Raw genomic sequence first — 25,996 nt, 5'->3', positions numbered from 1 at the left:
TATATATATATATTTTAATGTGTGTTTATTGTAAACATAGAGAATTGTAATATCTAACCTGAAAGATCTAAAAAGAGATGCATTAATTCCAATAGAGGATGTATTATTGTATTTTGTTAAAAATATATTAGACATATTAAACCAATGTAACAGACCCAAGTCCACCTACTTTGTGTGAAAGACAAGTCTTATACTTGCACTATATGTCTAGAGTTTAGTTTATAATATATATATTAATGTTATGGTTCATTGTAACTAGGGATGACAATTTTTATCCATATACATGAACCTACCCATTACCCACCTAATTTGGATAAGTTTTAACCCAACCCATTTGAATATTTGGGTTAAATGGGTAAAGACACATTAGATTATTTAATTATATGGGTCTTAATGTATAAACTCACTAAAACCCATCTAAAATTTAAATAAACAACAGAAAAACTAAATTTCTAGAAAATGACCAAAATATCCCCATAACTTAAAAAATAACCAAAATGCCCCATTGTTTGTTTGTTTAGACCCCTTTAAAATAGATTGTTTAAGCCTAGCGAATAAACCAAGTAGTTACTTAGGTTCATTATGAGATGTAGGTTAAACAACAAAATACCATCTCATGCACAAGTTGAAAACAAGATACCACACAGATATGATCACCCTAGGAAAACCAATGAAACAAATTATCTCAGGGTAAAAACCTAGAGAGAATTTAACCTAACTATTCTTAAGGTAAACAAATCCACTAGAAAGAATTGAAGTTTACAAAATATTTAACCCTAAATTTATTACTATCTCTAGTAGAACTTACTGACATGACCATTTGCAAGCTCTAACTCCACGGATTCTTCTCTCTTGGATTTGTTGAACACGAGCTCCCACACTTATGACTTTGAGATCTCACTCAAAGGTTTAGATCACCAGTTGTTGATCTTGTAGCAACAACTAGATTCCACAAGTACTTGATTGTAGATTTTATTCCTTTAAACACTTGTAGAGTTAGAAGGCTATAGAACCTCTCAGATCTCACAAGAGTAACTCACAAGTCTTCCAAGAGTCTTCAAAACATAGTTAGGGTTTTCCTTTTATACTTAGAAGTGTTGGACTGAAACCCTAAACATTTTTGCCGGCTTGGGCCTGATTCAAAATCTGCAGAATCTATTTTTCTGCGATTTTCGATTGGTCGAGTCTATTCGAGTCTATTCTTCGGTTGGTTGAGCTTCATAGAACCTTAGTTTTTTTACCTGTAGCTTGAATGTTCTTGAATCTTGATCTATACAGTCTTGAGCAATGTCTAACACTTAATCTAGACATGTTTTTGTTCTCGGTTTGCCAACATAAAAAAAATATTTAGAACCTAACACCCATGAAACTTAGAAAATGACCAAAATACCCCTAAAACCTTAAAATTACCAAAATACTCCTGAAACTAAAAAAATGACCAAAATATCCCCAAAACCTAAAAATTACCAAAATACACCATAAAAATAAAAAATGACCAAAATACTCCTAAAACCTATAAAATGACAAAAATACCATCGAAACCTAAAAATGACCAAAATACCCCCTGAATCTAAAAGAAGACCGAAATACCTTTGAAACCTATAAAATGACCAAAATACCCCCCAAAACCTAAAAATTACCAAAATACACCTTAAACAAAAAAAAAAAAAATGACCGAAATACTCCCGAAATCTATAAAATGACCAAAATACCTTTGAAACCTATAAATTACCAAAATACCCCCCTTAAACCTATAAAATGACCGAAATACCCCCTGAAACATATAAAATGACCAAAATACCTCTGAAACCTAAAAATTACCAAAATACCCCATAAACCTAAATGATAGGCCGAAAACGTATTGACCCCTTGTGATGAATTAATTGATTAATTAGCCAAGTTTATTAATTAATCAAATTAATATACAATATGCGTGGTAGCACAAACAAATGACTAATTAAACTAAGTATGCAGTGGAAATTAAATTGACATGGTGATTTGTTTACGAATGAGAAAAACCTACATAGCAAAAACCCCACTGGGTGATTTTAAGGTCACCACTCCTGAGAATTCAATACTATCACAACAAGCGGTTACAAGTAAAGGAATCTTAGTACCTTATACAAACCTACAGTTGAACCCTTACCCCAATACCTAATTGGACTTATTCTGTAGTGACAATCTTTCCTTTTCAATGCACGACTTCTAGTACGTGACTAACCTAATTGCGCAGATCCTAGTACGTGACTTGATCACCAACTTGAGAAGGATGTTGGCTGCAAAGTTCTTCAGTTCATCCAAACGATGAAGATCAAGAATTTGCTTGGTCACATAACCCAAAGGTGTACAAACATAGCAGCTTCTATAAGAGAAGGAAAAACTAGGGCAAATTCTGTCTCTGATCATAATTTGCATGAACACAACTTTGCTTTATACTCGCGCAACCTTTGACAGCCCTTAAAACAATCCTTATGTATGTTTAGGGCTATGAGAAATGAAAGCCCAAACATACATTCACGGATTGGATGAAAATCAAAACTAAAAATCAAAACTTCATAAATCTTGACAGATACCTTATCTGTCGAGCAACTATCGAGCCTTGGGCTGAAACGACTCTCTTAAACCTTGATAGATGCTACCTGTCGAGTTTTAAAATCTAGCACTTTCTGACTTGATTCTTGGACAGACTTTCATGACTTTAACACTTGAACTTGAAACCTTGTTTCTTGAAGCATTAAACACATCTTAGATCTACCCAATTACAAGTAAAATGCATTTTGTCAAAGGATTAGTCAATTACATAAAATAGTGACATATGTTCCTAAACATTGAATCACATATGTCCTAACAATCTCCCCCTTTGGTAATCCATGACAAAACCACAACAAACAAATGAACTTATGAGAGAAGTCATAAATCACTCAACTCATATTCACTTGTTGACTACAATAAAATCTATCCTAACACAAACTCTTGAAAAACTTTGCAAGAAGAGAGTTTATGGCAAGTAGACTTTGACAACCTGTATTTCTGAAACACTTTAAACAAAACTCATCACGGCATCTTAGTGTGAAATAGAAATAATAGATTGCATACAATATATAAGAAACATGTGCACAAAGATAGAAAAGAAACAACACTTGTAAAGATAGGTGAAAGAACTGTAATAACAACCTCAAATGTATATATATCAACAAGTACAAGGTTTGCTATCACAAAAAGATCACAAGATCAAAGGTATAAGAACAATGTATCTAAAATAGAAAGAAAAGAAAAAGATACATAAAGTCCTCACTATATCCCTCAAAACAAACACTCCCCCTAACAAAAATCTCCTATACTAACCTTCCCCCTAAGATTATGACTAATCTTATATCCAAAACTACTTCCCATTTTTGTCACGAGTGACAAAAGGTAAGTATGTCAAGTAGATATCTTGTCATCACTAGGTGAGCTAGCGTCCCCATCCTCATCATCATCGTCGTCGTCGGAGTCGTTACCATCCTCGAATGCCTCAGGGGGAGGAGAGGGAGACTCTATGAAGCCACCAAGGCAAGCCTGCCATCTAGCAATATGGCCGACATGGGTGTTCACCTGACACAACTCATCACTAAGAGTGTCAAGGTGAACATCCATACGCTAAAACTACGCCATGAGCTCATTAAGAGTCACACTGGATGGAGCTGAAGAAGTGGGAGGAGCTACTATCCTGGACTGCCTCGAACATAGCTGTGCCTCGTTCTGTTTAACGGTAGCGGCGTCTATGGCACCCATAACATGGAAGTGGTCAGAAACGGGAAAAGGAACATGTGATAGCCGAAGGGAAGATGAGCTTTTCATGGGTTGTCGTATCCCTAAACACATCTATGATGGAAAGAATAAAATGAGAGGGAAAATCTACAGTAAGATGCTTTAAAAGGGAAAGCAAAAATCGAGCATGAGGCTTAGTAATGGAGTTAGAATGAGATAAGGGATGCAAAACAAAAGTCATAACCATGTTCATGAACCTAGGACCTTTAGCAAAGACTGAATATGGAGTAAACTGACGATCACCCCAATCAAAAGTACGCTCACAAAAAGGGGAAATAAGCTCCTCTTTAGACACTGTCTTAAGACGATCATAACCAGAGTAGTCAGGATGCTCAACCTTGGGGACATGGAGCACATCGGATATAATATCCGAAGTGACTACAATGCGCGAACCTCGAATGCGAGTAACAAAGAAAGATACTAAATAATCAAATCTATGTATGTTGGAGTAGAACTCTTGAATAAGCACGGATGGACAGGTGATCGGGATGTTACATAGTGACCCCCATTCCCTACTGTAGATGATAGTGGGAAGGTTAGTGTCGGAGAAGTCCGACAAAATGATTTGGAGTTCCGAATGAATGCCTTGTCTAGAAAAGTTCTCAAAGAAGTCTAATTTGGCCTTATCATCATGGAACTAGACATGAGATGGTGTAGGCTCAGAAGAAGAAGATACCTCGGAATGAAAAGGGTTCCAAGACAAAGTAGATTTGCATTTAGGTGCCATAGAAGCTGACTAACACAAGAAGGAGAGAGAGAGGGAGAAAGAGACAATCAAAAAAGTCCCTAAACAGTTCAATATATTAGAATATAGAGAATGTAAAGTACGTATGCATGAAAATGCATGAGCCCAGCCAATCCTACTAGCACAAATGTTTGCAACAAATAAACACACATCTAAGAATGCATGAAACATTGTTATAATACAAATGAGATGCATTGCATGATGTTTTAAGTTTAAAAATACAAAACCCATCCCAAAAATTTCACAAAAACTTCATCAATTTTGAAAAACCCCAAAATTTAAAAAAAAAATCCCAAAAAGTTAGGTCAAATGCATGAAATGCATGAAAAAAGAAGGATTAGGACCCTTACCAAGTGAAGAAAAACTTGATCTAGGCTGAAAAATCCTTAAGGATGAAGTTTGGAGTGAGAGAGAGGGATTTTGGAAGGTGAAGACACAATAGGAGTTGAGAGAGATCGAGAGAAATGAGATCAGAATCGCCCTGACCCTATATATAGAAGCTCAGTAATTCTTGATAGATTGAGAGGTGTTGAGAGGTGTCGAGCTTTAAAGGGTCGACAAAAGCTGCTATTGAGCAGGTGTCCAGAGGTGTCCACAGCAAAAAGAAGCTCAATGGATCAAGAAGCTATTGAGCATCTATCGAGGAGACAGAAAGTTTCTCAATAGATCGACCTAACTATTGAGAGGTGTCTAGGAGCTGTCGAGATTACTTAAAATTAGTTTTTCAAAGAAGAGAAAAACACAGAGATGAATGCAATCAAACATGCTACTTAGCTAAAGATCCAAACAACATTTTAAGCTCTCAAAATCTTCTCTCAACAATAAAATTGATAAGCATTTAGATCCCAAAACACACACACACATATTAAATAAGTCTAACCAATTTTATATTTCAAAAACAAGTCAAGACAATTTAGTGAGCATACATGAACACATGTATTCCTTGTGATGGCCAAATCACATTGTACCTACACATGTATCAAAGGTAGCAAAGAATATTGTGTGTTGTGTGTGAAAAACATCACAAGATTGTATAAGTGTCTACTTGTTATGACGATTTGAGATATGAGAAAATCACTTTAACTCACACATAGTTATAACTGTTTGAAGGGGACTATCACCTTCGAGGTACTTCCTATAACTCCTACATCTCCTAGAAGACACGCTTGCAATCATATATAAAACATTTTGATATTTTTGCTTCTATTTTTCCTTCGCATATTTTTCTTTTAATAAGCATATCATGCATGGGCATATAGGTGAGAGAAAAGAAATATCCAATTATGTTAAGCTTTTGACATTGCACTTTTGCTATGCCGAAGCATATAGATGTCATTTCATGATTGGCGGGCAACAGTGGTGAGATGGTTATTTAAGCCTTTTTCTTAGGATTTTCTAATCCTTCCCATCAAAAAGAGTGATACAAGTGTTGAGTATAAGAGATTACTTAATTTTACTCATCACAAACACGAGCCACAAAACTTACTTGCTTAGTAGTGCATAGATATGCTCATCTAAGCTACAAAAGATACAAAGTTTAAAAAACTTTATTTTAATGGCCATCCAAGGTACACAAGTACCAATGTACACAAGCACACACTGTTTTTGTATTTTTCAATTTTTTTTTTATATGAAAAACAAAATAAACAAAACTGAAAACAAACAATCAAAAACATGTTAGACAAAACAATGCATAAAACTAGACTGACCTAAAACAGTAAAGCAAAACACACAAGTAATGCAAGAACAAAACAAGAAGGGGGGAGAGAGAAAAAGTGATAGAATCACTTGGAGCCCTTTTCCTTCCACACCTTGGAAGAAGCTTTCCGTCTAGCAAACCCTTGATCCAGCGGTGAGGGGGGACAATTAAAACCGTTCAAGTTCGAAAGGAACAATAGGGCTTTGAGAAGATCTCCAAGAGAAGCAAAGGAGGATGGAAACTGATTCTGGTTTCCTGATGCGATCATGTCATTGCACTGTTGAGTGGCTAACCACTTATAGCAATTAGGTCGAGTATGACCAATTGCTCCACAGTGATGACAAAGGTACTACTTTTTCTGTTTAAGCTCTTGAGAGTTACTCTTCTTAGCCTTAGGGTTTTTAACTTCTTTCTTTTCCTGCTTAGGGGGTGTTCCTAAGATAGATTTACTTTTGTCTATGTTCTCATTAGCTAATTCATGTTTAACATTATTCATCTCAGTTTCAATATTACTAGCAGGAGGAACAAAAACAGTAGTACTAGTAGAAGCAATACTAGGAGAAGAGAAATCATACCCTAAACCGGTTCGATTGAAAGCAGATTTCTGAATATTAAGCATCTCATCAAGCTTTGCACTTGAAGTCCTTTCCAACTAGGCTCTGACTTGGAACAGTTCTGCCTCAAGCTTCTTGGTCTTCTCAACCAAGAAGTTATTCTTAAATCATGGTGCTCCAATAGTCTGATTGGCTTCATCAAACTTTGTGAAAAGCTCTTCTCGATCAAGTTCCAGATCACTCAGCTTCTTGGTGGCTAGCCTACATAGTTTCTCGGCTTCTCAGACACCTTATACAACTTTTCATAGGCGGTATGGATATGATTTTGATCATCCATTTTCTTGAACTTAAACTCCACCAAGTCCTCTTCATCATCCACATCGTCAACAATCCCTTCAGTAGGATTTACAGTGGCAGTGAAGGCATTTAGGATTCCGTCATCCTCATTATCGAAGTCATCCTCAGGCTCAGTGTCTCTCAACGTAGCAACAAATGCCTTGCTCTTTCCAACAGTCTTAAGATACGTAAGGCACTCTTGTTTCATATGACCGAAGCCTTAACACTCAATGCACTTTGGTCTTGAGGGAACAGTGTACTGACCGTCATCCCTAGCATCCTTTTCCCCTCTATCTTGGCTCTTGAACTGTGAGGAACTGGATACTATTGTCCTTGTCAAAGCCTTTACCATTGGCATTCTTCATGAACTTCTTGAATTGCCTTGTAATGTAGGACTTAATTTTAGAATCTTCATCGTCTGAAGACTCATCAGTGTCATTTCTCTTGACCTTCTACGCCATGCTCTTACTCTTGCTCAGTTTCCCAATCCTTGTCAAACCCAACTCATAGGTCTGCAGATTACCAACCAATTTTGCCAAAGGAATTTCGTCAATATCCTTTGATTTCTCAATCGCGGTGATCTTGGCATGAAATCTCTCGGGTAGAGATCTAAGCACCTTTCTCACAATCTTGGGTTTAGGAATGGTTTCCCCAAGATTAAAAGCTGAGTTCACTATGTCCTTGAGCTTGGCATAGAACTCATTGAATGACTCCTCCGCCTCCATCTTGATCTCTTCAAAGCTTGTAGTGAGCCTTTGAAGCTTTGAATCCTTGATAGCCTTGGTTCCTTCATAGGTTGTCTGGAAGATGGTCCATGCTTCCTTAGTAGTTTCGGTGGAAGATATCATCTTGAACTCCTCATTTGTGACTGCACTGAATAGAGCATTCAATGCCCTGCTATTGAAGTTTGTCGCCTTGATCTTAACATCATCCCAGTTGGCCGGGGCTTCCATTGGCTTAGTCCAGCCAATCTCTACAACTTGCCACACCTTCTCATCTAAAGACTACAAGAAAGCTCTAATGCATACTTTCTAGTATGCATAATTAGTGTCATCAAATAAAAGAGGTATAATAAGAGACTGTCCTCTATCCATGATAAACAAGGGTCAATGGATTAAACAACAAAGATTAACCCTAATCAGAGTGTGCCTGCTCTAATACCACTTGATAGGTCAACAACGTATTGACCCCTTGTGATGAATTAATTGATTAATTAGCCAACCTTATTAATTAATCAAATTAACATACAATATGCGTGGTAGCACAAACAAATCACTAATTAAACTAAGTATGCAGCGGAAATTAAATTGACACGGTAATTTGTATACTAATGGGGAAAACCTACATGGCAAAAACCCCACCGAGTGATTTTAAGGTTACCACTTCCGAGAATCCACTATTATTACAACAAGCAGTTACAAGTAAAAGATTCCCAGTACCTTATACCAACCTACAGTTGAACCCTTACCCCAATACCCAATTGGACTTGTATTGTAGTGACAATCTCTCCTTTTCAATGCATGGCTCCTAGGACAAACCAATTGTGTGGATCCCAGAACACTACTTGATCACTAACTTGAGAAGAATGTTGGCTGCAAAGTTCTTCAGTTCATCCAAACGATGAAGATCAAGAAGTTGCTTGGTCACAAAACCCAAAGGTGTACAAACACAGCAGCTTCTTTAAGAGAAGGAAGAACTTGGGCAAATTCTGTCTCCGGTCACAATTTGCATGAACACAACTTTGCTTCACACTCGTGCAACCTTTGACGGCCCTTAAACTAATTCTTATGTATGTTTAGGATTGCGAGAAAAGAAAGCCCAAACATACATTCACGGATTGGATGAAAATCAGAACTAAAAATCAGAACTTCATAAATCTCGACAGATACCCTATCTGTCGAGCAGCTATCGAGCCTCGGGCTGAAAGAAGTCTCTTTAAATCTCGATAGATGCTAGCTATCAAGCTTTAAAATCCAACACTTTCTGACTTGATTCTTGGACAGACTTGCATGACTTTAACACTTGAACTTGAAACCTTGTTTCCTGAAGCATCAAACACATCCTAAATCTACCCAATTACAAGTAAAATGCGTTTTGTCAAAAGATTAGTCAATTACATAAAATAGTGACATATGTTCTTAAATATTGAATCACATATGTCCTAACACTAAAAAGTGACCAAAATACCCTTGAAACCTATAAAATGACCAAAGTACCCCCAAAACCTAAAAAATTACTAGAATACCCCAAAACGTAAAAAATGACTAAAATACCCCTGAAACTTAAAAATTACCAAAATACCCCTAATGCTATAAAATGACAGAAATACTTGCACAACCTAAAAATTACCAAAATACCCTCTGAAACTAAAAAATGGCCGAAATACCCCTGAAACTTAAAAATGGCCAAAATACTCCCAAAACCTAAAAAATGTCCAAAATACCTTGAAAACCTAAAAAATTATTGAAATACCCCCAAAAGCAAAAAAAATCACGAAAATACCTAGAGATTTACCGAAATAGCCCTAAAATATAAAAATTATCGAAATACCACTAAAACCTAAAAGATGACAGAAATGCCCTCGTAACCTAAAAAATTGACCAAAATACCCTTAGAATTTAAACAATGACCAAAATAACCCCAAAACCTAAAAAATTACCAAAATTCCCTTGAAATACTCTTAGAACCTATAATTTTTTGAAAATACCCTCGAAACATCCAAAATACCCAAAACATCTATTTTGGTAATTTTAGATGTTTGAAGTGTATTTTGGTCATCTTATAGGTTTAAGGGTATTTTGGTTATGTTTTAGTTTTCAGGAGTATTTCGGTTATTCTTTAGGCTTTAGGGGTATTTTGGTCATTTTTAGGTTTCGGAGGCATTTCAATCATTTTCTAGGTCTAGGGTGTATTTTATTAATTTTTAGGTTTTGGGGATATTTTGGTTATTTTTTAGATTTAGGGAGTATTTTGGTCATTTTATAGGTCTTGGGGATATTTCCATGATTTTTAGGTTTACGGGGTATTTTGGTCTTCTTTAGGTTTTAGGCATATTTTGGTCATTTTAGAGGATTTGGAGGTATTTTGCTCATTTTAGAGATTTTGGGGATATTTTGCTCATTTTAGTGGTTTTTGAGCATATTTGGTGATTTTAGAGATACTGGGAGTATTTTGGACATTTTAGATGTTTCATAGGCATTTTGCTCATTTTAGATATTTCGGGGATAGTTTGGTCATTTTAGTTGTTTTTTAGCAGATTTGGTGATTTTATAGATATCGAGGGTATTTTGGTCATTTTAGAGGCTTCATGAGCATTTTGCTCATTTTAGAGATTTTGGGAATATTTTGGTCATTTTAGTGGTTTTTTACCATATTTGGTGAGTTTTGAGATATCAGTGGTATTTTGCTCATTTTAGAGATATTGGCAATATTTTGCTCATTTTAGAGATTTTGGGGATGGCTTTGGATGTTCAAGGGTATATTGGTAATTATGAAAGTGTAGGGGTATTTGAGTCATTTTAGGTATTTAAGGATATTTTAGTAATTTTGGAGGTCAAGAGGATATTCAAGTAGTTTTAGAGGTATGTGGGTCATATTTAGTTAAATAGTTGGCTTACTAATTAAATGGGTTGGGTTGGTAATGGATCATTAATTTATATATAAACAGGTTATAAAAGGATTAATTGGTAATTACATACCCAACCCATTTATAAACCAACCCGCCCATTTGTCATCCCTAATTGTAACGCAGACTTTGTACTACAAATATAATAAAGATGTAGTCCTTATGGGTTTCCTCGGTGGACGTAGACGGTCAAAGCTGAACCACATAACACTCATGTTACGTAACCTTTGTGTCGTAACATTCCTATTCTATACTTCCTCTTTAGCATATACTCTAACATATAAAACATGGTATACATATCAATGCTAATATTTAACATACTTGATACTACCTTAAGAATTGAAAATAAATTATATTGAATTTTTCAAGGTTCATTTTATGATTTAGGACAAAATTTGGCTACAAAATTGGTTGTAACCTAAGGCTATAACCTTATTCGATATCTTTTTATTGGAGATAAATTTTGACAAATCCACCATTAGATTACATTTTCTTCTTATATCCTTTATGCTCGTGATTTTTAAAAAAAATTAAAAATTAATAGCCATGTCATCAATAAATTGTTTCAATTGCAAATTTTTGTAACTTAAAATTATACGTAAAATATAATCTTATAGATCATATAGTAAATAATATCTGATTGGCACAAAATTTTATAGGTGTATTAAGAGTGTAAAAAACATGCAATTCAATGGTTAAATTTTTGAAATATATAGTAATGTTAATGATATTGAGTAAGGTTGTAACCTTAGACTACAACCAATTTTGTAGTTAAATTTTGTCCTATAATTTATTTCAAATGGGATTTCACATGAATCTTAGTGCTTTTGTTAGTGATTAATATGTTTTTATGAGTTTGAGATCTTGGCTCGGTAATTTTGACTATAATATTTTTGAGGATAGATCAAAAATTATTTGTTAAATTTCTTACTTCAAATAAGATTAAATTGTGGCCCAACAATGTCTTATCAAAGCTTGGCTCATTAATTTGGTGATTGCTATTGTGTGTGAATTAAGATGGATGACATTTGGTGCGATGGTTATATAATTATATTGGTATGACAAAGGTTGTCAAAATCGGGATTCTATGTAGGATTTTTGGAGGTAGATAGGATTGTGGATCATAGGATTGAATCGTGGATTGTAAGATCCTACCTATTTTCAAATTTTAAGCAAAAAACCTATTGATAGTGACTTTGTATGCTATATAATCACTTAAAATATGAATCCATCCATTAAAAAAAAAAAAAAATTTGCATTATAAAATGTAATTTGCACGCACTACATCGTTTTTATGTCATTCTAATGAAACAAAATATATTTAACTTTTGACATAATGTATTTAATTTGCACGCAGTACATGTTTAATTAGCAACTAAGTACCAAAATATTATCTACACATATGGAAAATGTTTTCCAAGTTCTAAGTTCCAAATCCAAAATAAGTTAGGCTAGTTAGCATATAAAAACTAGCTAAATACAAATTTATAATATGTAATCCAAAAGAGACTTCTCAATGTAAGGTAAACTAGCTAATTACAAATATGAAATCCAAAAGAGAATTCTCATTCTATGGTACTTCTAATCTAATCACTGTCATTGTCATATCCCATTTCATCTTCTATATCCTTCATAGTCAAGGTTGTGAAATCCGGACCGGACTCAACGGTTCGACTTGGTTACCCGTGACCCGAGCCCCAACCTGGTTCTTAAGCAAGTGAAAACCGGTTTTGAAATTAATTGGGAAAAACACATGCTCCAGGAATAGAACCAACGATCTCCTAGGAATTTGGACCGTTGTCCAACACGCTAACCACTGAATTACTAGGCTTTCTTGTGTCCTTCTTGAAACTTATATTTTATTTATTTTAATTCTACAAGATTAATAGTTTTGGATTTAATTTTATCACTATTTACTTAATAGTATTTTCTAATTATTTTTTGTTCAAGAATTATTCTTTCACATCAATAAATATTAATATGAAAATTGTAAATTTATGTTAAAAAAGATTTTATTTTAAATTAAAATGCATTTTTTATTTGAAAGAATAATAAATACAATTTGTTAAAGCTTGTTTATATTTATTATTTTCTATTCACTTTATAAAAATAAAGAAAATACATTTGAAAGTTATTTTAATTGCTTAATATTTTTTTAAGGGTAAATTTTCATATTTTTACACATTTAATACATTTATTTGTATTTTAATTAATATTAAATTAATGTTGACGTCATCACGGTTCGACCTCGGTTGGACTTTGGTCCGACCTTAAAAACCTTGAACCTCTCCCTTCTCTGGTTCTTTAAACGATCCGGGTCTAAAAACCTTGTTCCTAGTATCAACATTCAAAACGTTAAACTTAAGTACTATAGGTTTTTTTAAGATCTTATATTAACATGGGGGTAAATTTAGGACTTCAATTCATTATTGGGCTTGTGGGTTTAGGTGGATTATCTTACCCAAATGAATCCCACTTATAAAATAAAAGAAAATAAAAAAAAAGAAGCCAAATGGTAGGATCAGTAGGATCCCACACGATCCTACAATCCTATACGATCCTACACGATCCTACATACGATCCTACCATTTTTGCGATTCTGCTATAATTTTAAACTTTTTGGTGATGTGGGATCGTAAAATCGTGCGATTTTAAGATCTGGATTGCAATTTTGACAACCATGGGTACGACTAATCAATGGAATTTATGAGAAGATTATACTTATTACAAGTTTGCAATTAGTTTGATTTAGTTATTGAGACAATGATTATCTTGTTCATGGAAATTTTCCTCGGATTTTGCAATTTTTTTTAAAATTTTTTTTAATATTTTTTTAGAAACAAACACACATACAGGGGAGAGGGAAATGAGTTCTAACACAAAGGCATACCACAACTCCACTCGAAAGTCATGGTGAAATTTTCCTCTTCTTAAGGTGGAATTATGGTGGAATTATCATGAAATGAAGATGGCTTGATGGAATTTGTGTCAATTAAAGCTTTTTGGGTAATTGTCTCAAATTCTTAATATGACTTGGATAGTTATTTGCATTTTCTAATTAAGGAAACTTCACTTACTTGTTATTATTTTTTATTTTTTAGGAACTTGGCTATCATTTTTTTGCCCCTTGATGTGGAAGAAAATTTATTCCTAGGTAAATATGGAAAATACTTTCCTAGAAAACAATGTAAATTGTATTCATTATTTACAAAGGAATCGAAATCAAAGTCTTTGGGCAAGGGGTCCTCCTCTCCAATAAGAGGAGAAGAATTAGAAAATTGAAAGAGAATTTGTGAGGTTGGAATAATGTAAAAAGGTGAAAGAACTAAACATGCTTATGTGCGAAAGCAAAGAAAACAAGGACGGTTTCTTCCCTTATGGGACCCTGCGCAAGGGAAGATAAAATTGGAGTTTTTCTCTATAGATAGCTTTTAGTGTATATTGTTTCCTTATTCTGATAGACTTGAAAGGAACAAAATTTTCAATTATCTTGAACGAATAATTACAACAAGTATGCAACATGTAATGAAATATAAAATGAACAAAAAGAAATAGCACAACTACAAAATATTCACAAATTTAATGACATGAAATGCAAATAAAATCCCTTGACTATTCGAACGACACCCTTTGTCACTTTCACTAGTTCTCAAAGAGAGATAGTTACTTCTTCTCCAATTGGTGTAAGGATTCTTATTTTCAGGCTATGGTCAAGAATTCAGACTTCAGTATTTTGGACCTTAACATATGCGCGTTTTTTTTCTCAAATGACTGGAAGACTGGAAGTTATGAATAGAGTATAAGATGGCGCAAAATATGGCTTTGTTCAAATAGCTTTGTTGGAATAGATAACAAGGAATTAAGATGGTGATGGGGAAGTTCAAACATTTCATCGCTGAATTGCTTGGAGGATTGGCTCTTATTCTTCTGATTCATGCTCAGGATCAATCAGGTATATGATAATTTAAATCTTTCAATTTTGTTGGTTTAGGTTGACTCATGAACCTGAACCATATGGCTATGGCTAAGATATTGTTATTTTTCTGTCACAGACTTCATTAGCATAGATTGTGGGTTGCCAGAAAATTCGAGCTATACAGAGTGGGAAACAGGTGTAGATTACATTTCTGACGCGGGATTCATAGACTCTGGTATAAGCAAGCAGATATCAACTGAATTTAAAGGTGATCTTCAACAACAAGTATGGAGTCTCAGAAGCTTTCCTGAAGGAATCCGAAACTGTTACAGCATAAAGATTACACAAGGCACCAAGTATTTGATCCGAGCAACTTTCTTCTACGGGAATTATGATGCAGAAAATAAGTTACCAGAATTTGATGTTCAACTAGGAGCAAATATGTGGAATACGATCAAAATGACGAATGTATCCGATGGTTTCGTCAAGGAGCTGATACATGTACCACCTCTAAATTATATACAACTGTGTCTTGTAAACACGCAACGTGGGACACCGTTTATATCTGCAATAGAGTTAAGGCCACTGCCCAATTCGACGTATAAGACAACAGATGGATCACTAGAACGCTTTTGGCGCGTGGATGTTGGTTCCGATAGCAATTCACAATACAGGTTAGTAATTTATTTGGACCTTATCTTAATAAAAATATAAAAGATAGTTTGCAATAATGGCAGTGATGTAGTGGGTTCGTGTTAAGCTCAACTCATAAAGTTCTTTGTCATTGAATATGAGGTTAGTAATTCTAAACTCACCTACTCAATAAGCGATTAGTTTCTTGGCTTGAACATTTTCTTTCGTATATTATGCTTCCCCTTCCCCCACCCCAACATACTTTGCTTTGAGGTTCTGTCCCTGCTTCCCATCCTTCTCCGTCAACCTTCCTATTTCCTTAAATCAAATCCTCTCTTCTTCTTTCTATTAAGCCTCCATATCTTGATTTCCACAGTAAAATTTCAATTTATCTAAACTAAATCACTTCAAAATTTCACTTCGTGAAAAACTTGATTTCTTTCACAAAATAAAAGACACAACTCAGGGCCGGCTCAATAGGTGATGTAACTAATGCAATCACCTAAGGCCCCCTAAAAAAATTATATATATATATATATATATATATTATATATTTATCTATATATTTTAATTAAAAAAATTTAAAGCACTTTTATTGGTCAACAAAATGCATTAAAAAAACCCTATTGTATCCTAAAATGCAGAAGATTAAAAAGAGAAAAAAAAACAAAAATAGTCAAACTTTAGCTAACAAAATTAAATTTTAGGAGACAAATTTGTTAACTCATTCTTGAAATATGCTAAAATCAAAATTAATACCAGACAAATTCATTAATAATACAACGTAATTGTCTTGAAATATGCTAAAATAGAGATTATAAATTTCAAAACCACTCCATCTATATTCTTACCTTTCTTTTCTTCATCTTCATCTTGATTCTTGATCTTTTTCCATAAACTCAGTCTAGTTTGATATTTTTCTTTGTTAATTCCCTTCAATTCACAGCAGGGGAAGTGTACCATAGGTAATCTTCTTCCTCTCTCTATCTTTCAGAAAATGAAGATGATAAGTCTGCTATTCATGTAACTTAAATTATATCTTCTTTTAGTTTATTTTATTGCACAATTGATTGATGGGACACGTTTTTAGTCATAGGAGAGGCCGGGAAAATATTGATACAAAATATTGATAGTTTTTTCTGCTATGATAGGACCCTTTTTCTGCCCCTTTTCTACTATGATAGAACACGTTTTTTGTTTTTACACTTAGCCATAGGAGTATAGGTTGGACATCTCACATCTACACTGCACAGGCGCAAAGCAGCACAGGCTGCACTGCATAGTGCAGCCCACAGTTATTATAAATTATTATACCAATTAATAATTTGATGTATATCATATCAACTCATTTGTATTATAGTGACACTATAATTTAAATATAAAAAGGCCCTAATTAATATTTAAATATAAAATGGCCCCACTTAAAATTTTTGCCTAAATACCCCAAAGTTGTTGAGTTGGCCCTGACACAACTTGAATCAATAAGGAAAAAAAAGAAGAAGAAAACTCTTTAAAATTTTAATTATTTAAAAAAACCTTAGAGAAATCTTAAGAGAACACGAAAAATGTTGAGAAATCCTAATTTGTGTTAAGCAAAAAACCTGGGCTAAAAAGAAGAAGAAGAAGAAAATATCATCAAAAACTTTTTCATAAATAGATCATAATTGATACCTTATAATATAAAAACACAATTTTTACTCGCACATTCTTTAAAAAAATCTCTAAAAAACAGAAAAAAAAAATGTATTCCAAATATTAAATAAAAAAAATATAATAAACACCAAAAAATTGAACCTTGGTTGTAGCTAATCGCTACAACTCTTACTGAAAAAATTAACATTGTTTTATTTTTTTCAAAATCTAACTACTGCATTTCATGTTCATTATGTCTTCAACATACATGTGAAATTTTGTGTCAATTGGATGTTATTTACTATTTAATCCATAAACTTATTTTTTATGCATAATTTTAGACTATAAAAACTTGAAATTTAAATATTTGATTGAAAATAAAACTATTGATATTTGATCTTCTGAAAATTTTGTAAGCATGAAGGATATAAGAAGAAAATGTAATCTAATAGTGGATTTGTCAAAATTTAAATCCAGTTTTAAGAAATTTAGTAGACTTGTAGTAATTAGTCACAACCAAGTTTGTAGTCAAAATAATGCTTGAGTTAAAATTCATGTTTTGAAAATTTCCATCCCAAGAGACCAAATATTTCAAATACTTAAACGGCTTTATCTTCTTTTTGTACTCACAATTAGATGGAGATTTACAGTTAGAATATTCTATTCATAATAAATTTAACTAAAGTTAACAAACTTAGTTTTGAACCTCACAGACTTCTGTGATATAGACCTGTTCCAAAAGTGAACCTCCAGTCTAAGCACTTCAAAATCTCATTGAAGCTGTGAATCCCATAGACCTCTAGTCTATGTCCCCAAGACCACCCTTAAAGGTTTAGATCCAACACCTTTGATAATTAGTTTGCATCAACTTAAAATTTACCGGTTATGATAATATATATATATATATATAGTACTTCAAATCTTATATAAAAACCTTCAAGATCTCATCAAGAAATCAAATTTAGTGCTGAATTCCAAAAAAAGAATAGTATAAGTCATTTTAGAAGTCAATGTTTCAAGTTCTGAATTACATCAAAGGCTTCCCATTGATATTTTTTTTTCTTTTTCCGTCCTTTATTTTTCTCCTCTCATATTTTTATCTCCCATTTAAAATTCAACAATTACTTCTATAGATCTCAAGCTACTCACAAACTTTATATCTCTTTTGAACCATTGGCGGCTCCAATATTATTTTTAAGGGGTTTAATAAAAAACATAAATTATACAAAATTTTAAACAAAAGATAAATTAAATATATCAACATCACCAAAAAAAAATTCTTAATACATAAAGTTTTACAATTGTCTTCTACGATATTTCATATTTTAAAATTGTTGCATGCTATCTTCATTATCAATCGTACTAGCAACATCAGTTTCAATGCACATAATTAAGCAATCATTCATCTATTAATTTCCCATTTGATTTATTTATTTAAAATTTGTTAAGAACTAAATGAGCTTTTCTAAGGTTTAAGATTAGCAAATTCCAGTTTTGTTGTTGGGCTAATTAAAATTTTTTTCCCAGATTTTAGATCAACTTAGTTTGTTATTGAGATTTTTCTTTGTGTTTAAAAATGTCAAGATATTGTTAAGAATTAAGATGATCATATTTAAGTTTATTTCAGTTAGACTTAAGGTCAGGGTGTTCAAATTTTTATTTTAAGTGTCAAAACAGAAAAAATAAGATAAATAATATTATAATAATTTTTTTTTTTTTTTTGGGGTCCAATTCAGGGGATTCATTTGAACCCCTGGATTCCAAGTGGAGCTGCACCTGTTTCAAATAGAATATAAATTCAATTAGTTCATGGCCGTATACTGAATATATAGTTTTAATTAGGTATAAGGACGATGTTTGTGATCGCATTTGGTGGCCCTATAATTACGAAGAGTGGACAGGTCTTAGTACCATTGAATCCCCAAGTTCCAATCGTTATCGGCCACCATCTGTCGTCATGAGTACTGCTGCCACACCAATTAATGATAGTGCTCCCTTGTACTTTCACTGGTACCCAGAGGATGCAACTTCTAAATATTATATCTACTTGCACTTTGCCGAAGTTGTAAAGCTAACAGCCAACCAGTCCAGATCATTCAACGTCATGCTAAATGGGAAGCACTGGTATGGACCTTATGTTCCAGATTATTTGTCGGCTTTCACTTTGTATAGCGAAGAAGCATTGACTAGTGATGAAGGAAAATATGTTTTTTCACTCATCAAAACTGAAAATTCAACACTTCCACCCATCATCAATGCAATTGAGATATATTCAGTGAAAAATCTCTTGCAATCAGAAACTGACCAAGAAGATGGTATGTATTTCACCATGCATTTCATTATCCTTGTTTGCAAAATTGCTATAGAATTTTACTTACTTGGATCATCAATTTGAAAATATTAGTTGGTGCTATAACAAAGATCAAGTCAACTTATGGAGTAAAGAGAAACTGGCAAGGAGATCCGTGTGCCCCAAAAGCATACTCGTGGGAAGGTCTAAATTGTAGCTATGATGGTTATAATGCCCCAAGAATAATATCCTTGTAAGTTAAGGCCTTCAGATAAGATTTTTGGCTTTCAAACATGCTTTGAAGTATCTCCTAACTAGCTTATTGTAATCAGGAATTTGTCCTCAAGTGAATTGACTGGAGCAATATCTGCCGATATATCAAGTCTCGTAATGTTACAATATTTGTAAGTATTATTGCCAAATTAGGTCACAATTATTTAGGACATCCAATATATTAATTATAAATTATTTGCTTATTTCAGGGATTTATCAAACAATAACTTAATTGGATCAGTTCCTGATTTTTTATCGCAATTGCAATATTTGGAGGTCTTGTAAGTTATTTGGATTTTTACACTAATTCTACAAGTTTCTTGGTTAAAAATAAGAAAAATTACATTCACTATCCTTGCAGAAATTTAAAAGAAAGCCAACTCTGTGGTTCAATTTCAACCGAACTTGTTGATAACTAATAATAAGTGTAACAGATTTTCCTATTTCAGGGATCTATCAGACAACAGCTTAATAGGATCATTACTATATTCTTTTTCTCAGTTAAAGTATTTGAGGGTCTTGTAAGTAATTGGTGGTATAAGTCACAGACCTAGGAGTTGTTTTGAAATGAGTAAAACTCTTAAAATAAATAAATATATGGATTTATATTATTTTATTATTTTTATACTATGAACCAACCAATTTCATACTCATTAAAATAAGTATAATTGAATTGACGTGAAAAAATTCCAATTTTTATTTTTTTGGAAAGTAGTGGTAATGAGGTTATTAGGTATCCTTTTGTAGGCAAAACTTTTGTATGTGTCGAGCACATACACCCTTTGTTAGTGAGACAAAGGTCTTATGCGCACGACTTATGAGATACCTTCTCCTTTTGTAGATATGCTCCCCTAACTTTGTGTGCTTCATTTGGATGGTAAAACAAAATTCTATTATTATTATTTTTTATTATTTTTTTGGGTAAAATACTACTTTGGTCTCTAAACTTTACTAAAAGTTTATTTTTTGTCCCTATACTTTAAAAAGTTTTTTTTTTCATCTCTAAACTTTGTAAAGAGTTTTTGAATAGTATAGAGACAAAAATAAGGATGTAAAAAGAACCTTTTTAATAGTTTAGAGATGAAAAACAAACCTTTAGTAAAGTTTAACAATATAAATAAAATATTTTCAATAGTTTAGGGACAAAATATGAACTTTTCAATAGTTTAGGAACAAAAAATGAACTTCTTAAAGTTTAGGAATGAAAAACAAACTTTTGGTAAAATTTAAGGACCAAAATAGTATTTGATCATATTTTTTTTTAGAAACAAACACATATTAATATGTGTTAACCTTATAGCTCGAACTGCTCCTCCCCTAAAACTTCTTGCTTATGAAAATGCCAATTAAATTAAAAAGCTAGCTCTTTTATTATATAATATATTCAGAATTTGCAGTTGAATTTTGAAGTGAAATTTAACATAATTTTTCTCTGAATAATTTTATTCTTAAACAGGTATTAGGTAATATCCTACTAGATAAGGATTCAATTTTAATTAAAATACTTCAAAACTTAAGGAATAACTTCATATTCTAGAAAATTAGTAAGGATACATAAAGTATAAAATATTTACTAAAAAGCAAAAATTAAAGTGAATATATATATTCTGCCTTGCACTTGTTTCCTTTTCTTTTCTTTCGTTTTTCATCTCTATCATTTTTTTCCCTTTCTTCATCTTCTTCTTCTTCACTTTTCTTTTCCTTTTTTCCCCTTTTGTATTTTTGTTTGGCCAAATTGACAAATTGTAGCGTTGGATGGGAAAGGAGAAAAGTTGAGTAATAGTTTTTATCTTTTGAGATCACTTTGTAAAATAATATTTGATTTAGGAATTAGGATTATATCTAGAATGGTATATTTTTACAGTACTATCTAATTTTTCAGAAGGGTTCTCATAATTGATCACATAACCATTTTTTTCAGTGGGTGTAAATGTGTAATTATAAAAAAGTACCAAAACTGTTACATTTTTTTTTTCCAAATTTCAGTGGGTGTAATTGCACCCATTACAATGTGTTACCCTGCCTCCTGATACTATTCAATGTTAAAACGGGGGAAAATCATATTTACTTTACCCTTGCGCGCAGAAACTTAGAACGAAATCAGCTCAATGGTTCTATTCCGGCTGAACTCATAAAAAGATCGAAGAGTGGTTCACTATTGTTAAGGTATGATTGTAGTCAAAAGCGATGAACTCTGTAATATCATAATTTTATTTTGCTCCAATTTTCAAAAATAAATAATGTCTGTACATAGTTTCTTAACAAAAACCTTAAGTATCGGTTAGTGTTATCATACACTAAAATTATACTTTCTCTGTCTCAATTTGTTTGTCATGTTTCAAAAATTCAATTTTTTAACTAAACATCATTTATTGTCTTGTTTGTAATATAATAATGTACAAGTTTTCAAAACTACTCTTAAATAAATTTATCAAAAATGATTTTGGAAATAAAGTATGGGGATAATAAGAATATTGATAAATTAATGGTTTTTAATTTTAGAAATAAGATAATATTTTGGGACATCCCAAAATAAAATAAATGACAGACAAATTAAGATGAAGTATTTGACTATGATATTCCTTGCTGATCACTTCCAATTGTTGCCATTAACCTCATTGTTGGCAGTGTGGGAGAAAATTCAAACCTTTGTGCATCAGATTCATGTGAGAGGAAAAAGTCGAAGAACAATATTGTCGTTTTAATACTGGCATCAGTTGTTGGTTTGCTCATCCTCTCATTGACTATAGCGGCTATCTTTTGTGGGCTCACAAGGAGGAAAAAACAAGATAAGACTAGAGGTTAGGACATTAAATTAATATAAGATACACATTCTTGGAACTAAAGAAAACTTCAATTCTCCTAAGATATGTGCCTAATATACTTTTGAATTTTGATGATCTTAGCAGTTGCGCTGGTTGATACTGAACCAAACGTCCAGAATCGGCCACTGGAGTCAATGCAACGACAAGTGACATATTCTGATCTCCAAAGAATCACCAACAACTTTGAGAGGATTCTTGGCAAGGGTGGATTTGGAACAGTTTACTATGGCTGCATGGATGGAATTCGTGTAGCAGTAAAGGTGTTCTCTCCATCATCATCAGTTCAAGGGTATCAACAATTTCAAGCAGAGGCAAGCCACTATAACATAGAATTCTTGATCTCCGATACACACCATTCCATACATCGATTATTATACTAAATTAGTTAGGATGATTTGAGTTGCAGGTTAAACTTCTTGTGAGAGTTCATCATAAAAACTTGACTACCCTTGTCGGGTATTGCTACGAAGGAACCAACATGGGGCTCGTTTATGAGTACATGGCCAACAGAGACTTAGAAGCACAATTGTCAGGTTTGGTCACAATTAAAACTAGCTTATAATGATATCATTGAGACCCAACAATCATATTGATTTGATTTTTGAAAACTGGAAGGCTAAATTGACTCAACTAATAGTATAGGGAACAATTAATTGAATTTGGCCAATAGTAGAAGGGTCAAGTTATTAATTTAAGTCAAATTTTATTTTGAAGCAACATAAAAATAATTTCCCCTCAAAAAGTTTCTTAAACAACGCGATCAAGGTTTATTTATTTGAACTACACAATTAGGTTAAGGCGATTATTTACGGATGCAGGTCATAATACAAATATCTTGAGTTGGCAAGCAAGACTTCAAATAGCAATTGATGCAGCTGAAGGTTAGCAATACGATGATTTGTATAAATATTTTTAAAATGTTTAATCTTTTCATTATTTTTCTATAATTAATAATGCATTGTAAAACAGGTTTGGAGTATTTGCATCATGGTTGTAAGCCACCCATAATCCATAGGGATGTGAAGACCACAAACATTTTGTTGAATGAAAAGTTCAATGCCAAACTAGGTGATTTTGGTCTATCAAAGATTTTCCAAACTGATAGCGGAACACATGTGTCAACAAATGTTGTTGGCACCCCTGGATACTTGGACCCTGAGTGAGTATTTTTGTTATTTAGTTGTAAGTTTTAGTTAGTTGTGTTGGTAAAGCTTTTTATCATAAAAGGCAATCATCATGAAATCAGTAGTAGAGCCACATTATGGTAACCATTAATAGGTATTTGTTATAATTTAGTTTGTATAGGATTTTATATTCTACTTTTGAAAGAAAATATGGAATGGCAAGATATTAATGGATGGTTTAAATACAAAATAGAAATTAAAATCTACTAAAAAACATAAATGAGAATACTGACATGTAAATTGTAAGACCTCTAGAGCTATTGCGACATATATAAAGAGATTGATCAATCAAAAGTCAATAGTCTTCAATATATATATATATATATATATATATATGTGTGTGTGTAATAATTCAACTAGGTTTATTCAATGAATATTAAAACATTACACAACAAACAATATCAAGAGTAGCATTACAAACTTTCCCTACTCCCAAGAATAATGTTGCAAAAAATATGAAAATATAACATGAGTTGACTTGCAGGTACTACAAGTCGAACTGGTTAAATGAAAAAAGTGATGTATACAGCTTTGGAGTTGTTCTATTAAAGATTATCACAAATCGACCTGTGATAGGAAGATCCCAAGATAGGACTCACATAAGCCAGTGGGTGAGTTTCATGCTTGCTAAAGGGGACATTCAAAATATTGTTGATCCAAGGTTGGGTGGAGATTTCGATGTTAACTCGGTTTGGAAAGCTGTTGAAGTAGCCATGGTTTGTGTATCTCCAACTTCCAATAGAAGGCCAACGATGAGTCAGGTAGTCGCAGAACTAAAGGAAAGTTTGACAACCGAATTATCTCAAAAGATGGAGGGCTATGGGGTTGAACTCAAAGATTCATTTGATATGATCAATATGGATCTCGATACTGAACTCAATCCTTTAGCAAGGTAAAATGTTTCTAAAAATCGAAATTGACGTTTTGGATCTTGATTGAACCTATTCTGCTTTTGGTAAGTTTCTGTAATTGCATATTGTATTTCCAATTAGGCACATCAAATTGTTGTTAACACCCATTAATATTATAATTAATCCTCCTAATAAAAATTACTACTATAGTCTATGGGCACTATCATTTGACGTCTTGATCCGAGTTTTTTTTTTTTTTTGGGAAATTATTGAAGGCGCCACTTATTTTAGTTCTTTTTTTAAGATATAAATAAAATAATTGATAGCACGGTGATAAATTAATTGATTAATTAGCCAAATTTATTAATTAATCAAATTAACATGCAAAGCACGTGGTAGCACAAATTAATCAACAATTAAACTAATTATACAACGGAAAATAAATTGACACAGTAATTTGTTTACGAATGGGGAAAACCAACATGACAAAAACACCACCGAGTGATTTTAAGGTCACCACTCCCGAGAATCCACTATTATCACAACAAGCGGTTACAAGTAAAGGAATCCTAGTATCTTATACCAAACTACAATTGAACTCTTACCCCAATACCCAATTGAACTTATTCTGTAGTAACAATCTCTTCTTGTAATGCACGGCTCCCAGTACGTGACTAACCAATTGTGCGGATCCCAATACGCGACTTCAATCACCAATTAAAGAAGGTTGTTGACTGCAAAGTTCTTCAGTTCATCACATGATGAAGAATGAGAAGCTCCTTGGTTACAAAACCTTACGCTGTACAAGCACAACAGTTTCTTCACAAGAAAGATGAACTTGGGAAAATTCTGTCTCCGGTCACAATTTGCTTGAACAAACTTTACTCAACACTTGTGTAACTTGTTCCACCTTTGACAACCCTTAAAATAATCATTTTATATGTTTAGGGTTGTGAGAAAAGAAAACCCAAACATATAATCCCGGATTGGATGAAAAACAGTCTTGAAAAACTAAATTTCATAAACCTTGACAGATACTTATTTGTCGAGCTGTTGTTGAACCACGGGCTAGAACAGCTCTACAGATCTCGATAAATGCTAGCTGTCGAGCTTTAATGAATAGCATGTTTCACTCTTGAATTTTGGATAGATTTGCATGGCTTTAACACTTGAACTTGAAACAAGATTTCTTGAAGTATTAAACACATCATAAATCTACTCAAATACAAGTAAAGTGTGTTTTGTCAAAGGATTAACCAATTACATAAAATAGTGACATATGTTCCTAACAAGTGAATCACATATGTCCTAACAATAAGAAATAAGCCTACCATTTTTGTTTTTCAATCAAATTTAGTGGGAAGACGTGAGACAGTTACATATCCTTGGATATTTAATTATTTGTCTCTAATAAAGGAGATTTTAATGTTTAATGGATTATTTGATGGACATGTTGTCATTGCTTATGAGTCAGATTTGCCTATTTCTTAGTATAAATTTTAAAGTCTTCTTTCTCAAAAAAAAAAAAAAAAAGTATAAGAGTTAATTTTGAGATATGACTTGGTAACAAATAACCAGGGATAGACTCAAGATTTTAAGTTAGCGGGGGTTGGAATATAAAAA

At 32.9% G+C, this 25,996-nt stretch overlaps 1 protein-coding gene across 1 annotated transcript; it reads left to right on the top strand.

Moving 5' to 3' along the window:
• The first annotated feature begins 14,485 nt into the window (after nt 1–14,485).
• LOC126725260 (LRR receptor-like serine/threonine-protein kinase IOS1) lies at nt 14,486–24,556 on the top strand. Its single transcript, XM_050429828.1, has 13 exons — nt 14,486–14,721; nt 14,822–15,359; nt 18,793–19,265; nt 19,355–19,493; nt 19,573–19,644; nt 19,723–19,794; nt 21,599–21,679; nt 22,142–22,314; nt 22,423–22,649; nt 22,745–22,871; nt 23,157–23,219; nt 23,308–23,497; nt 24,007–24,556. Exons 1-13 carry the CDS (start codon nt 14,634–14,636, stop codon nt 24,416–24,418), a joined length of 2,655 nt encoding a protein of 884 aa, XP_050285785.1. The 5' UTR covers nt 14,486–14,633; the 3' UTR covers nt 24,419–24,556.
• The last annotated feature ends 1,440 nt before the right edge of the window (nt 24,557–25,996 follow it).

The sequence above is a fragment of the Quercus robur genome, chromosome 5 (assembly GCF_932294415.1).
Source record: "Quercus robur chromosome 5, dhQueRobu3.1, whole genome shotgun sequence".
Classification (NCBI taxonomy): Eukaryota; Viridiplantae; Streptophyta; class Magnoliopsida; order Fagales; family Fagaceae; genus Quercus; species Quercus robur.
This window is presented reverse-complemented; position numbering and strand designations above follow the sequence as displayed.

Coding starts and splice junctions, on each gene's coding strand:
- LOC126725260 (XM_050429828.1), top strand. CDS start 14,634: ATGGTGATGGGGAAGTTCAAACATTTCATCGCTGAATTGCTTGGAGGA. Junction 19,266..19,354: donor AGAAACTGACCAAGAAGATG/GTATGTATTTCA, acceptor TGAAAATATTAG/TTGGTGCTATAACAAAGATC. Junction 19,795..21,598: donor TTGCAATATTTGGAGGTCTT/GTAAGTTATTTG, acceptor CCTTGCGCGCAG/AAACTTAGAACGAAATCAGC.